Below are 17,183 nucleotides of genomic sequence, written 5' to 3'. Positions count from 1 at the left end.
ATAATTATCTTTGGCTTTAGTTTGACTGTGTATTTTTTGTTATAAATATTAGAAAATCTAATATTTAAGCCACTTTCTTTTGTCACTTCAGAAAATAGTCCCTAATATAAAATGCATTATGAAGCAAATATGCAAAATATGCCCATGTGTCAATATGGAAAATATTCATTATGAAGTAATTGTGTTTCTTTACATGTCTCTCTTCATTTCTGTCACAGCTTGCCTACCTCACGTGTTACTGGATCACTCTCTTGTCATTGAGACAGAAATTAACATCCATGATTACATTTGGCCTATTGCACCTTGAGACTGATGAAGGCTGCGTCTCATTAACAAGGTGATTTTCTCTTGAAAATTGTGTCTCCTTCTGAATTGCTAAAGAGCAGCCTAGAGATCTTTAATGCTCTAATTTCATGCATAGAGGTTATTACGCTGGACACATTAGTTGGCCATGGTAAAAGAATACAAAGCCTTGATTTCACAGCCTCTTTTGAGCAAGCACTGTGGTCAGTATTATGAGCATTTGGTGTTTTCTGTATATAACAGTGTAGTAACTCTAGATGATCCATATATCCAACTATTTATTATAGGCATTTACGCCACAGGGCTGTTGCATTCTCGATTGTGATTTTTCGGAAGGTATTGAATAATTTTCTGTAACAGCACAGCTCAGGTGATAGGCAAATCACTTGTTATAATATGTTATCCTTTCTGTAGTAACGTACACAGGGATTTACACATGAACAGATTAAAAAGTGTGTGTAACTGTTAATAAGTTTTCTGTGAGGAGAAAGGTTTAGGTTAAGGTTTATTTAACGTTTCTAGAAGGAGTCTCCAGTGTCGATGCTTTGTAACCATCTGGAAGATTTTCGAAGTCTTCAAGTCAGAGGGCTTTACGCTTTGTGTTTTCTTAGTTACATGCCACACTGATTATTATTATTATTATTATAATTATTATTATTATTACTATTATTATTATTATTATTATGACTAATCTGAAGAAAAAATGGAGACTGATGAGGGGGCGACTGGAACAGGAACTAGCTTGCTTTGCATATGTTCCACAACATTAGATGTAACTATAAATGGATAAAAAATACTTGTCATTCCATAATAAATATAAAAGTGTTAGTATTGGGAAAAGTGCTGTGGTATAAAAGGAATAAAACACTTCAGCACATGATGTTATTGGAAAATTATCAACAATTATCAAAATTATCAAGTACTTCACATTAAATTAACGTGTTCTTCTGTACAAGCACTGGATTAATGAACTTAAGATGATTGTATTCTCATTTTTACTTTAAATTTAATTAAAGATTTACAAATGAGACTAAATACATGAAAATATCTACATTTCTTTTCATTTCATCTACATATTTCTTGCTACTTGCAACATGCTAAACTAAGAGCTGACAGTTGTGATGATTTTATCATGGATATATTAAGACTTTTGTGAATGTTTTTTTTTCTTAGGTAAAGGAGCAGATGAAGAGGGCTCATGGGCAGAGTGCTGTTGTGTACTGGGATGTTTGGATGCTGTCGCAGCCCCCACTGTCATGCGTTCACTCAGGCTTGTTGACGGTGGAGTGGCTGGCCGCTTTATGTCCCAAGGCGCCCTCGTGTCTGTGTTACCGTCTGGCTCTCCCTTTTAGTTATGCTGTCACATCTAGTCTTGCCGGAGTCCCTGCTTGCACTCTGCAAAGTACGTTGTCCTTAACCATTACATGACAATAAGCATACCTAATAGTCTGTCTCTCTCTTTCTCGCTCTCTCTCTCGCTACACATGCTACTTCTGAGATACCAGTGATCCTGACCTCTTCTGTCCTCCAGACCTGCCTGATCCAGCTTGATGCTCTACTTCTGGTTGGATTTCTCATCATTTGGAAACCACTCGCTGCTGCTGAGGATGGCCCCACACGGACAGCTTAAAGATACGTTAGATTACTGTGGATGCTACCACTTAGAAACCATGAAGATGGCTTTGGACTGCAATTGATATGAACAGTCTTGCTATGATTACATTTGCTATGATAGCTTTAGGACTGCAATTCCCATGAACATTTTTGCACTCAAGTCTCCATCAGTGAACAGTTGATAACTTCAACAAAATAGACTTCATGTGAAAACGATAATGAATTTTCCTGTTTACACAATTGCACTTTTTTGACCATGTAGTACACAGTTATAGAATATTTATAGTTGCACTATCAGGTGTCACCCAGATGAGGATGAGTTCCCTTTTGAGTCTGGTTCCTCTCAAGGTTTCTTCTTCATATCTTCTCAGGGAGTTTTTCCTTGCCATCGTCACCTCTGGCTTGCTCATTAGAGATAAATTAAAGATTAGAGATAAATTAAAAAATGTAAAATTTATATCCTGAATTTATATATGTCTGTATAGCTGCTTTGTGAATGTCCATTGTTAAAAGCGCTATACAAATAAAATTGAATTGAATTGAATATTACCATTACACGAGAGTGATAAATTATCTTCTTATTTGTAGTAGCATTTCTGCTGATTGATCTTTGAGCTAAATCTCTGCACTCATATTAAACCTACCAAGAATCATACATTTTCAAGCTTTTCCTGTAAATGTATGTGCAAGAGTAATTAGATTTGTTTAATTGTGATTGATGCATATGTAAATTTTATCTGATCTAATTGGGCCCACAGCTGTTTCCTTTGTAAATGAGCCAGGTTGTGAAAATATTATGTTTACCCAAATAAATGAGGAAAAACGACATGTTTAAAAGCTCATGGGTGGATTTGTGTTGCTAGGTTATTTATTTTTTTTATTTCACTTCATAATTTTTGTTCGCTTAACCCCCTGCACAACAATACATGCGAATAATGAGTTTCTTGATTCACTGAATGAATGAATTCGTTCGGCTTTAGTAACTGCTTTATCCTGTCAGGGTTGTGGTGGATCTGGAGCCTATCCCAGAAACACTGGGCATGAGATGGGAATGCACAATTGATGGGATTCCAGTCCATTGCAGGGCACCATGCGCACACACATTCACACATATATTCACAACTATGGGCAATTTATCTTCTATCTCTAGCCAATCCACATACTGGCTTGTTTTTAAGAGGAAGGAGGAAACCAGAGGACCCAGAAGAAACCCACAACGACATGGGGAGAACATGCAAAACTCCATAAACACAGTAACTCAAGCTTAGGTTCGAACCCAGGACCCTGGAGCTGTGAGGCAGTAACACTGTGCCATCAGACACCAGCTCAAATATGTTAAACATCATCACACCTCAACTTCAGGCACAAAAGAAGTCTAAATTGTTGGGAGCCAATCAAAGGAGAGCGAGAATGTAAACAAAGCAAATGGAAGTGTGACAGTGAAAGAGTTCAGTATTTATAGGAAAAAGGATTCAGGACTGATGGAGCTATGGTGGTTTTGTTTGGAGAACTTATTAAGCTTATGAAGTGCAGTGAACAGTAATGGCAGAGACAGTGACAACAGAAATGCCGATTAGCTTTACAAGAATGCTAATAATTACAAATAATATTTACATATTGAAAAACCATCAACTACATACTTTCCTTACAATTTCATATCCAAAGTGATTTAAAAGTGACGCAGAGTCCAAACAAAGCATACAGCTGAATCCTAAGCGGCTTGCTCTCGGTGCCCTTCTGGCAATCCTGGGATTTAAGCTCACAACCTTCCAGCCACTCGAGCAAGTTCACTAACGCAGAAACACTCAGCTACCTCAGCTTCTTTTAAAAGCCTCCACATTTTGGTTCAGGATGTTTAGCCATCAGGACGCATTAAAAGGAAAGCAATCAGATTTAAAAATAAACATGGGATAAGAAATGGTACAGTCCCTTTGAAAATAGTGGAGGTGAAAGAGTCACCAGCTTTACAAACTTTACTCCAAATGAACATTTAATTAATCAAAGTCTCTAATCATCACAAATCAAGCTAATAAGCTTTCCAGACTGCCTTGTGTAATTAAACCCAGTCATTTCAAGATAGTTCAAATTTTACTTCACCTTAAATGTTTATTTGTCAATAAAATTAAAATGGCATTGCCTTTACACAGTATGATAATAGTCACATGGTTTGTTCCATTTTGAAAATAAACCCAATCAGCATATCAACTATACTAAATATTATAAGGATCTGACACACTGCACAGCATGAGAATGTATGAAGGTGAGAGGAAAGAGAGCTATGGAGTCCAGCGTTCACAGATAATGATAATAACCGTGATCTACTTCTGTGGTTTCTCTGTTCATAAATTAGATTTATTCAGCCAGTGTCAGTTCCACTTGCACTTCAGCTGTCTCATCATTGAGGTATTGTAATGAAAATGCACTGCTTCAAATTACCATCCAGGACATTGTAGATATATGATAGAATTCTATGAAATGAAGTTTTACCTGTAGAATTTATATTTTAAAGATAGTCTCTAGTACAGTTTTTTCAGGTCATTTATATGTGTGTGTGTGTGTGTGTGTGTGTGTATGTGTGTTTAGGCAGCATGCTGCTCCGTTCTTCAGCTATTTGATGAGATACGAGTCAATAGTTAAACATCTCTCTGTTTCAGCAGCATAGTGCATGGTCTCTGGGTTTGGTAATATGAGCCACGGTGCTTTAGAAGGTCACTGGAATAGGCTGATCTGTGTTACACAATGCCTTCACTGCGTTTACTCCTCCACACCACCAAGGCAGTCATGAGCAGAGTGACCACAATGGGTACTACGATGAAAGGCCCTAAAATCCTGCTGGGTGGGTCGTGAGGCAGTCGGCCTGTGGGCGAGCAGTTGTGGAAGTAGTGCCGGTGAACACTAATGAAGAACTCGTCCACTAGCCTGTTGGGCCAGAAACAGTTCATCTTCAAAGCCACCACGAAGGTGCAGTTTGTCAGCTCTCCATAGGACCTTCAGGAAAGAAATACAAAAGACTGATTAGAAATATGCTCACAAAAATGTGCAAATCAGATGGAATCAGGAATATTGTGTTGATAAATGTAGGCTACATAATTATTCATTCATCCATTAATTCATCTTTAGTAACCATTTTATCCTGGATCCGGAGCCTACCCCAGGAACACTGGGCGTGAGCTGGGAATACACCCTAAATGGGAAGCCTATCCATTGCAGGGCATTATGCGCATCCTAGGGGCAATTTAGTGTTGCCAATTCACCTACTGGCATGTTTTTTCAAGAGGGTGGGAGGTATCCGGAAAACCTGGAAGAAACCCACATGGACACGGGGAGAACATGCACAGAAACTCTGTACAGACAGTAACCCGAGATCCGGATCTAACTGGGAATCTGGAGCTGTGAGACAGCAATATATTTATATTATACGGGGTGAAATAAACATTTAAACCTAATCAAGCCCGAATGCCCTCCTCTGAAAAAGTAATTTCCTCTTTATCTCGAATCAGGAGAGGCCACAGGAGTTTTAAAAAAATCTCCCAAGTATGCTTTTGGCTCGAGAAAAACAGCAATTCAGCTGCATCCAATTCGGCTACATTCAGCAGCAAGCAGGGACTTCAGGTTTCCCCCACGTCTTCAACGTTTGGTGTATGAGAGCTCTTCAGATTCCTGGGAAATTATGGCGCTGACAGCCAGAGAGTTGTGGACTGAAACATTACAGTGAGCTGAATCCCCTAAATGTGTTTAGAATATACCAGTGCTAATACCACAAAAGTACAGCTAGTATGCCATGCACACATACACACACACACACACACGCACAAACTCTCTGCTGCATTCAGTCTTTCCTTTCTGATTCAATCTGGATTAAAGAAATCTTTGCTGCATCAAAAATGTATTGCATCATATCGTATTGTATCAAATTTAGATTTTGTTTATTGTTACAACCCTAAAAATTATCCTACACCAATACTCAGATCCTACCAGGTTAAGATATGCGTGGACAGTGTCACAAAGCAGCTTTATAGGACTTTTTACAAATTTACAAATTTGATATAAATAGATATAAATAAATTTGTCTCTAATGAGCAAGCCAGAGGAGACGGTGGCAAGGAAAAACTCCATTGATCCCCAAGGAGAAATTTGGGAATGGGAGTATGCAGATACAAACACAAAATACGATCACACTACCTGAGGCAGTGTGATCGTATTTTGTGTTTGTATCTGCATACTCCCATTCCCAAATTTCTCCTTGGGGATCAATAAAGTACATCCGTCCATCCATCCATCCAACCATCCATCCATCCATCCATCTAGTTCTGATGCATGTGTTCATGGAGTTTTTCCTTGCCACCGTCTCCTCTGGCTTGCTCATTAGAGACAAATTTATTTATATCTATTTATATCAAATTTGTATGTTCTGTATATTCTGTATATTCAGACCTACTTATTATGCCTTAATGATTTATATAGTACCGTTTCATTCCCAGCTGTTCACTGCTGTCACTGAACAACAAGTCTGAAAATGTGTGTTGTGTATTGCATAGTAATCTCTGAGAGAAAGTACCTGCTATTGTTCAGATATAATTTTATTGCTCAGATATAATTTTTATTTACCTACTATTGTTCAAATATAATTTTATTAAACACTGATTGCTCTTATTTAATAATTATGCATGGCAGGTTATTCCAGGCTTGTGCTGTAATTACATGCTCACAGCACTTAATTTTACGCTAAGCATTTAAAATCCTTCATTAACCATGAGCGACGTGTGCATGTTTGTGTCTGAAAACCTCTTTTCATTTCAGCTTCACCGTTTCTTCTCTAGCGAACCTGGAGGAGCTCTGGAGCAGATAACTGTTTGCTATCTCGTCCAGTAGGACTTAAAAAAAAAAACGCAGGCCATCTCTCTCTTTCTCTCACCCTCACACAGCCACCCCCATAGTGCCCTCCCCAGGCAGTCTATTTATAAGGCCATTCAGCTATGTGTGGGATGCCTGGGATGACATGGCTGACACAACTTTTAGCCAGCAGCCCTCTTTTACAATGCTGTACAATAACACCTTCAAACCAACATTTCCTTTCTGGAATTAAATATGGCTAAATAAGGGATGGCAGTGTGAGCTTGTCAAGAAAGAGGAGAAAACACAGCTTGATTATATGATTAGATTGGTATTTATCAAATTATACTAATACAATTATATCAGCATTACTCAGATACAGACTTGTCTCAGGCAGTTAGGGGACAGGATCAGATGAAGTAGCTAGACAGTGCAGTAGTTTATCAGTTTCTGCTGGGGTGAGAAGCAGACAACAATGCATAAAATAAAACACTGTAATTCACAGACAGAAAAAGAGGGCAAGGCAGGGACTGTGTAAGGTTTCCCTTCCTTAAATCAACTGTACGTCTTCGACTGTACTATATTATAATATAATTCTGTGGCCCCGCTCTTTAATCCAGTTTGTGAGGGATGCAAATGCCTCTAGCTGCCTCACACATTTCCTTTTGTCTTTCTTCTTGTCTTCTCTCTTTTAGAGGCATATTTGAAGAATGATATAGATTTAATATCTTGTATAAGACAACATGATATGCATTTTAAACTTGGTTTAAAATTAGTTTAGACTACACATGACCTAGTTCATGGCCAAAATTCTATAATTATAATGATAGATAATATAATGCAGAAGCAATGGTGTGGAACAGCATTGTTAAGCATGTCATATATGTCTAGTAAATCGAGCAAACAATCAAAGATGGATCTATTTAGCCAGCTCTGCATAGCCTACTGCTCTGTTACAATGAAATGTAATGCTATAAATACGAGGCAACAATATACAGTTTTGTGCACATGTACAGAAATGCTGCAAAGAAAAGATGCCTTCAAAAATAATTAAATTATTAAAATAAAGCACAGCAAACAATAATAATAAAAAAAAGCTAATATTTGCTGTAACAACTCTTTAGGTTTTAAAAAATTAATCAGTAGTCTCAGATACAAGTTGTGCAATTTTACAAGTAAATGAGGTAGTAAATCTTACTGAGCATCTTAGAGAATTGGCCACAGTTCTACTGGAGACTTTGATTATTGCACTTGCTTCTTTTTTTGCATGCAAAACCTGACAGCTATCATTATGTTTTTTTTTTGTCTGAAAAGTAGTCTGTTATGTAATAGGCTTCTTTCTTTACTATACATACAAACCTTTTTCTGTAACATTGAATTTTCTGTTGGAAAAGTGTGTAATGTGTGTAAGTAATGTTTGGAAATGTGTTTTATGTACTCAGTAATGCAGAGGTCATTAAATAAACATCTAAGACTAAATTTGTATTTAAAAAAAAAGAGGGTGCCTTAGAAAGTGGGTTGTTTGAGAGTACTCATCGGAGTGGAGACCTCTCTTATGTCTGCCCCAAAGTCTTAAAAATTAAGCATGCATGTGTCAGTGCTCAGCACCAAACTGAAGTGCACTCACATGTGGAACTTTTCAGCACACTCGTTTTCCTGCTCCAGTACCTTTTGTGCGCTCAATTCATGGCACTTTGCACTGTCTTTTAACGGCCACACTTGCTGCTCTGTGTCAGCTCTCCTCCCTCTGTTTAAGATACTATTTAAATGCCGTATGACTTCTCCTGGGGTGTTTTTTTTATTTGCCACAGGAAACAGTCAGATTAATCTGCGCAGTGGAGTGGCAGTGAAAATACTGTAGACAGGACAGACCATTCTCTCAGTCATTATTCTCAGTCATTAATTACTGGCACACATGCCATGAGAAACATGAGGCATATCTTTTGGCTTCTGTATATTTTATCTATATATTGTATGACATATAACGTATAATCTATAACATTTTCTATATTATTAAAAAATAATTTAAAAACTTTGTACATGGCAAGGAACAAATATACCTAATGTAAATGCAGAACTTTTAGGGTTATTAACCTAACTAATGCTTTCATAATAATGAATTAATGCATGCACTAATTATTAACTCATTCTGTTAATTACTATCATGACTTGTATTGTTAATAATGATTATTTACATTAACATTTACAAAATGTAGGGTAATCGTGACTGGTATCTGCTAGCACGCAGTGTTTGTGTCAAAAGGGTTTCAAATCGCCTATAATTTAAAGGGTCAACCTACATTGTTTTCAAACACAACCCTCATAATGTAAATAATATTTATTAATACTGTAAGCCATTATAGTAATTAACTGATTTAATAAGATGTTAATACTGAACTATTATCCTTGTTAATGGCTAATTGTATATGACGTATATCAGTAATGTATACACTTTATTATTTCCTGATGCACTAAAAATTAGTGCATGTATTAATTTATCATGATGAAAGCAGTAGTTGGAGACCTTGCAATAAAGTGCTATCAGGAATTGTAAAACAACGTGTCATTCATAACAAAATAATAATAAAATATAAAATAAAATATGTCTATGCTTTAACATATTTGCAAGACACTTTACACTCATCTTACGTGTTGATCTTGACCTAAATTGATTGCATTGGATATCTTCTTCTAGATACATACTTAAATGAACAGATTATGTCCAAAAAACCCCACAAAAAAACCCAAATAATAAACGAGCATAACCTTTTAGTTTCAGGGGAAAAGAGAAAGGAAATGGATATTTAAAGAGACGTGATGAAAAACATCCCTCTGGACTTGTTTTCACTACACCAGCTGTTCGTCATAGTTTTGAAGAAATGTTATGTCAAAGCTGCACTTTACATTCAAGATTTAAAGATTCTAAGAAGTTTTAAGATTGCTGATTAAATGAAGTTGTCTAAGGTAGGTTATGCTGTGCTACCACACAAACAATGTACATTTGTACATATGACCATTTTCCTTACCAATAAAAGATATGACACTCATTTATTCATTATTATGCACATCTGCATTTGAATAGACATGAAAATTATGCACATTTAGGAATAATGTGATTACTCCATAACACCTAAAGCAGCACTTGAGTGAGCTTGAGTAGTGAGCTTCTCAGCTCCTAAAATAGATGAGTATATGGAGGCTTCTTTCCAATAACCATATGTTGTAGGTGGGGGGATGGCCCTAAAGCAGATGTCACTCCCATGAGTCAGTAGATTGAATTTCCGAATGGTTTAACACCACTAAATATATCTGACTAGAGAAACTGGAGACAAATATCAGCACACTGTGACCGTGACACCTCTGGCTTTAACTGTTATTTACTCGAGATTTGCACAGGAATGAGATATGGGGACGCAATTAAACATTCTTCCATGGTGACCATGGGAATAGGAATAGATTTTACAATATATTATAGGGCTCTGAACTCTTAACTGTTCCACCCTAAATTGCCTATATTAATCTTACATGAATTAGGCTGAGAAGTGCATGTATTTAAACAATACACAATCCTCAACAACTAGCCTGCTGCATTTTGCCTTATAGACGGCTAAAGTCTGGATATTGTAGAGCACAGAAACAGTATTGTCACCACGGCTTGTCTCTCTCACGCTCCCTCTCAAAGTCATTAATGTCACTAAGTGATACTAGATCATATGAGTGGTTTTTAAAGGTTGTTTGACCTGAGTGTGTTCCATTGGGAGCTGAGTGTAGAGCTTGTGGCAATGATCCTGCAAGCCTTGGCATCAAGTCAGTGCCTGACAGAGGAGATACGGTGGGGGAGCAGACGTCTGGAGAAGATCAACTCTACAGCTCACAACTATAAAAGTTTTATCTCGTCTATTAAGGGATGCGCCGCATCTGGGATAAACATATTCTTTCATCTATACTGGTACAGCGTAATGATATTGGCATATCACCATACCATTATATTGTAACACTCTTAGTCCTGTAGTCAGGCCTGCTGTACATACAGCCCAGGATGGGGATAAACCAAGAACCCCAAAACACACACACACACACACACATGCAAACATACACACAGAAAAGACCTACACAGCGTAAATGGCTGTAACAAACTGTAACTCATTCTAATGTTATATTCAGTACTGCTGTAAGAACTTTGCCATACATTCCCTTAAGTCCTTCTTGCCTTTTTCTTGTGCCTGATGTATGTGACATTTCAGCACACACACATAAATATATGTAACTAATACCCAGAGATCCCTAAATACAAGAAAATGTCTGTAATTTGCTATGAAAGTCCCAGCCACTGGGGAAGCTCTTACCAAAAAAACACAAACCATTTTACAAAACAGAAGAAATATTAACATGTCTGATGAGTTGCAAATGATGCACGGCCCTACATTTTTGACCATCATAACTTGATCGAATAGACATATTTCAGGTGGTTTTATTCTGCACGTCAGTAGACTATTAAAACCTCCTGGCCTCTCACCTGGCCTGATCCCAGGACAGCTTCTCTGGTTGTCCCCCGGTGGTGGAGGGGCTGGCTGCCGCTGTTATTGTCTATGACACTGTATGTACTTCCAGGTTTGCAACACTTCCTGACCTATGTTTATTTTAAACTATTGGAAACAGAGTGTACAGGCAGAGCATATTCAGTTCTTAAGGCAGTCTTAATTACCAGACAGTCTATATGATCCATAAATTAAGGAGTTTGTTAAACTGAAAAAAGGTATGTAAATGAAATATTTAAACATTTTCCACATTCTATAATCAAAAACCCGGAAATGAGCAACTATCATTTCCGAGCCTCAAAAACATTTTCCTGTTCATGATAAACCATGGACTGACACTTTCAGTCTCTAAATGATTCGCTCTGTGATTCCCTTTTTCACAGCCTCTCATTTTCCCTCATTAACATTTTGACAGCTAAAAATATCATCCAATACTCCATGATTCAGATTTGTCTAAGCACTATTCCCAAGTCGAGGATGTAAGCTCTGTTTCAAAGTGGTGGATTTAGCAACATTAAAAAAAGAAGAAATGGGATCTAGACCTCCACAAGCTGCTTTTTAGTGCCATCAATGAGACAAGCTGTAGACTGGATGAGAGAACATTACAGCTACAACACATGAAGTCAATAGACTCTTAAATCTGATATGATTTCTGTACTTATGTAGGAAGATTTAAAAAATAATCTTCCAAATTTACATATTCAAAATATATTATTCATTAATCTCAAGTTAAATATTCAACTGTAATTGTATCTATATAGTTGATTTGTATAAAATATATAAATATTGAAGTGTCTAATTGTCCATTCCAGTATAGGCAATAAAACCAGTGATGAGCTGTTAATAGCTTAAGTAGATGCAGGCTGTGCACAATGTGCCTTTTTATGTTCATGCTCAATTTAATACTCTCTGTGTGGGAAGAGATTATTTTACATAAATGGTCTCTCACTACCCTAGTGATGATTTGTCATTTCATTTGTTTCTTTTTTTTCCCCTAGGGCTCAGAGAGCTTCCTCTGAAAAATCAAACTGAGTGTATCCAAGTCTAAACGACCCAACATACACAGGATGGCTGTGTTAGGGAGAGCTGTCTTTCCTGGTGGATGTTTACTGATCAGTGTGGTGTTTTGGCTCTTTAACCTTCCAGTAGCAACGTCAGTAATCCTTTGCAGATAGCAATCATTATTGCAACTCTTTCTTTAACCCTTGACCTCGGTTATTGTCTCTGTCTCTGTTTGTGTGCACTCGTGAGCAGGTAAGAGGAAGATCTTGTGTGAGAGAAGGAGCCATGGCTATTTTAATGAGCACTTTAATAGCTGCGACTGCTTGATCTCTGAGCCTGGTGAACGCACCACTCAACCTTAAGAGAGGGAACATGGGCACTAATGCACAATGACACATATAGATGAACGGACAAAACTTCTTAGGCACCAAGCATTGATCTTAATAGTTAGCACTAAGCGGTGCTCGTTAGAAGGCAATGGTCCACTCACATTCACAGTCAAAATGTTATATCAATATATTTATATAATTTATATCCTGAATTTATATATTTCTGTAAATCCACTTTGTGACAATGGCCATTGTGCTATACAAATAAAATTGAATTAAACTGAATATTTATAAAGGGAATTTAGTCGTATTCAGAATCAGTTTATTCAGCTGAAGCCGATGTTCTGGACTCCTTATTCATCGGTGTGTAGTCCACACCTCCATGGCTGCCAGATTTTTCTTAAGTAGAAGCGTTGGAGACAGGGTTTAGATGAGAACCTTTAAAAACAAGCACCTCCTGGACTTAGTACTGCTTCTCACTGGAGCCAATACATCAAGGGTCAGAATCGCACGTGTTTCCGGTAAACTCCGCCCTGCGCATGCAAAACACAAGCAGCAGCCTGTACAGCGCTGAAGTCTGCAGTTATGGTTGAGGTCTGAATACTCATGTGTGCAATTTAAGCATGTACAAGTCAACTCTGAATATGGCCCTAAATAAATTCCTGAGAATTCACTAGTGTAGCAGTGGTTCAGGCCTATTATAGGAATGGATAAAAACATTGGTTTTCTGAAGTAGAAGAATTAAGTAAATGATAAAGAAAAACATGAGCAGGCTCTCCAAACCATGCTTACAAAATGTACTCGGGAAAAATAACTGGCTGTATAACATTTAAAATAATTCTCTTTCACCGCAAATCTTTTGTATCTGGTCTTGCAATTCACTATTCAATCATACAAAATATACAGCTTTATGGCTGTGTGTTTATGGGAAACACCTATTAATGTCCTAACTTAATGTTGTGCTTTAGTCTGTTTATGAATATCAGACTTGTGTAAAAAAAATTTAAGAAAGAAAAAATGAATTAATCCAGGACAACAAGGCTTATGTTTTACCCCTGAGCATATTTTGCTCTATGGCACTGTCTCTCCTACTGCAAAGCACAACAAATATTCACTGCCAGTGGCCAAGGTCAACCTTGTCCATCATAGCAAACATTACTCATGGTTAGCATAACAAATGACTCACTGTTGAAAGGAGAGGCAAACAAACCAGATAAACAAGTCAAACTTTCTGTGTGTCTAATTAGCAGCATTAGCAGAACCCACTCATACCTCTGAGTACACCTCATTTAAAACCACATGCCTGGGAACATGATGAGAAATACAGCCAACATGCATAGTTCATGCAGGCAACATGCATAACTCATACATTTCCACTGTGCGCCTGTCACTACAACACTCTCTGCATGATGGCTTAACATGAGAAAACCCAGTGCTTGTTTGTGATCTGACCACAGATGTACTTTTCCCCACTGTGTTTAGAGTTACTGATTATATTGGAGCCCAACTGTCAAACTCTGTGTGCGGCTTGTTTTTTTTTCTTCTAATAAAGTGAAGAGCAGGTTTTGCTGTCGAATAAATCTCTGTCTGCTGAATATAGAAGGATGCTCTCCAGAGAGAACTGCTTTCTCCACTTTATTTATAAAACCTCTGGATTGGACTCCCAAAAATAATTGATGTTCACCAGCTTTGCTCTGCAGCACAAAGAAAAACATCAGATGTAGAGCAACAAGCCAAAGCTGAGAGGCAACTGTATGTCCTTAAAGCATCCATGGCAACCAATGATATTGCTAACTGTGCGTAAGGGACTGGAGCAAAACAATTCAAGTGCTGAATTTACCAAATACTTGACAGAAGCTTGACAGAAATCCCTTGTCAACAGTCAAAACTTTGCCAATGGCAGGATGATGAGTGAAAGGTCACTGAGAACAAAAACTTTCTTGAGCCCTAGAGACAGAGAATCGCTGAGATTGACAGGCTCTTGACTCTTGCCTTGACATGCCTTGACTATGAGCACTCCAGAGCAATGTTTCACATTGGATGCCTCTGCTACAATACCTCAGTTTTAGTGAGGCTGGATCAATATGAACAGCTGCTTCAATTAAACCACAAATGGGCAATTCTCACCAGATCAAAGGTTAGATGCTTAAAACACAATTGATCAAAATGCTTACATAAAACTTTAAAGAGGATTATTTTTCTTTATGTCACAATTCCAAATCACTTCACTTAATCACTGTAAATCACTGTAATAATGTATGTAATAATGTATGAAAAATGCATGAGAATGTTTGATATACTGTACACATTGGCTTGAGTATTTCAGAAACTGCTGACCGCCTGAGTCTCTAGAGTTTACACAGAATGATGCAAAAAAAAAAAAAAAAAAAAAAAAAAAAAAAAAAAAAACATCCAGTGAGCAACAGTTCTGCAGACATAAAGGCCTTGTTGAAAAGTGAGGTCAGAGGAGAATGCCCAGACCGGTTCTATACAACTGTGGTGAGCAGAAATGCATCCCAGAATGCACAATGCACCCAACCCTGAAGTGGATGAGCTGGAACAACAGAAGACTGCATCAGGTTCCACTCCTGCTAACCAAGAACAGGAATCTGAGACTATAGTTGAAGACTGGAATAAGAACACACTTACATACACTTTTACATATATATATATGTGTGTGTGTGTGTGTGTGTGTGTGTACGTATAGAGAGAGAGAGAAATCGAACTGTTTACAAATGCTATTGCTCCTATTGTTAAATATCTCGAAACATAATAATAATAAATCTAATCATATTCCCAAGTACTAAACAAATAATGACTAAATCTATGTAATGAATGAATGATGCAAGTGAGTGAAGGCTGCATCACACTGGCACGCTCAAAACCTGCCAGTGACGCATTACGCATAAATCGGGGTTTATCAAGACCAATTTTCACCCACCTGAGGCTTATGAGTTGCTGTAGGCAGAAAAGCATAAACACTGCTTCAACTAATTATTATCCAGCTGTTACTTGTGCTGCTTTTCTTTTAACTTTGAGAGGACATGCTGCGCTCTAGGCGAAAAATGTTTTCGTTTTTATACTTTATAGCAGTTCTTTTTGCTCAGGATTTAGACTATTGCCAGTAAATCAGCAATTCAAAATGCAGACGAGAGGTCATTCACAAAAATCCACTAGCAAAAAGTAGCTACCACACTTTTATAAATATACATACTGTTCCTTACAAAATTGGTCAGAGAATTGAGAGTGACAATCATGATCTCAATACTAATGCAAAAAAAAAAAAAAAAAAAAATCCTGATTCCCGTTTTGTCCAGAATCTTGCAGCCCCATCGTGAACCTATTTCTCATCAAGTGTTGTCCTTTTTTTGCACTGTCCCCTCATATTTGGGCATAACTTGCTGGCATCACCCATGCAGCCTGATGTACTTATTCTGAAAATAGACACTGGTTTACATACCAGCCCATCACTGCCAGTTCATGTGGTTAAAAAGGCTGGGAACTCAAGTTTTGAACAACTAAAACATTTAGACATTTAGGCAGCTTTCAGTTCAAAAATTGTTGCTTTCCTTACTATCCTTATTTTATAACTGTAAAGAATTTTGAGCTGATAATGTTGCATCCTTTCTTTAATTGTAAGTCAGTTATTAGCCTCTCAGACCCAAAACTTGTGTCTAAATAATGAGTAAATAAACCTTGTGTCTATGTGCCCTTCATTTAAGTGTAGTCAAAAATGATGGAATCAGAAACATTAAGCTATCATTTTCATATCTGTGCATCACTAGCTGCTGCAGTGGCCCCATCTGGTCTTATTTATATACATTACTAACTTTAAAATTGTGAAAATAAGGTGGACCAAACAAATGTAACAGTTTATGCTGACACAGTGTGGGATACAAATGGAATTCTCATTACTGTAACGCTGAGTCTCATAACTGAAACATGGTTATCATTTCAAAAAACATGAAGAATACTTAAATTAGACATTCAGGAAACACTTTAAGGGTTAAGTCTGATTATTGTGAGTAATGTTTACAATAAATTAAATTGCATCTGATAAATACTAAAAATATGTTTTTTGTTCTTTATGTTCTTTAATAAGAGAAATGTTTTATATTTATGACACCATTTTTTATTTTTTTAGATTTTATCTAAATGGGTAAAATTCCACGACACATTTCCATAACAGAACAGTATCATTTCAGAGCTATGTGTTTATGTTTAAAAAAATAAAAAAAAAAGACAATGTGAATGAAATGACTAAGTCATGAGAATTACCCAACTACAGACACGTGTTCTATTAAGAACTGGTCCATGACTACTTCTGCTTTGGAAGCCATAAACTGTGCTTGCTGTGTCTGAAGGCTCACTCACACAAGGTTAGGCTGTAGTAACTGATAGCAGGATGGAAGCAGAAGTGCATGTGTTCTCACTGCAGCTTTGGGAATTCCCATTCACTGACAGTGTTATTCTTAACTGCTAAAAGATTCATCGACAATTGTCAACTGTGTGGTGGCTTCCAATAAAACGTTTCTGATTCGCTATGCTTCCAGCCACAACACCT

The 17,183-nt window shown here is 37.3% G+C and overlaps 1 protein-coding gene across 1 annotated transcript in view; it reads right to left on the bottom strand.

Moving 5' to 3' along the window:
• Window positions 1-3,997: 3,997 nt before the first annotated feature.
• The window catches only part of ramp1 (receptor activity modifying protein 1), a 31,132-nt gene continuing 17,946 nt past the window's right edge, over window positions 3,998-17,183 (bottom strand). The window contains exon 3 of the mRNA XM_026927877.3: window positions 3,998-4,905. Within this exon, the coding sequence (XP_026783678.1) occupies window positions 4,650-4,905 (256 nt within the window). The 3' untranslated portion in view covers window positions 3,998-4,649. The remainder of the gene's footprint in view (window positions 4,906-17,183) is intronic.

The sequence above is a fragment of the Pangasianodon hypophthalmus genome, chromosome 5, assembly GCF_027358585.1.
Source record: "Pangasianodon hypophthalmus isolate fPanHyp1 chromosome 5, fPanHyp1.pri, whole genome shotgun sequence".
Classification (NCBI taxonomy): Eukaryota; Metazoa; Chordata; class Actinopteri; order Siluriformes; family Pangasiidae; genus Pangasianodon; species Pangasianodon hypophthalmus.
This window is presented reverse-complemented; position numbering and strand designations above follow the sequence as displayed.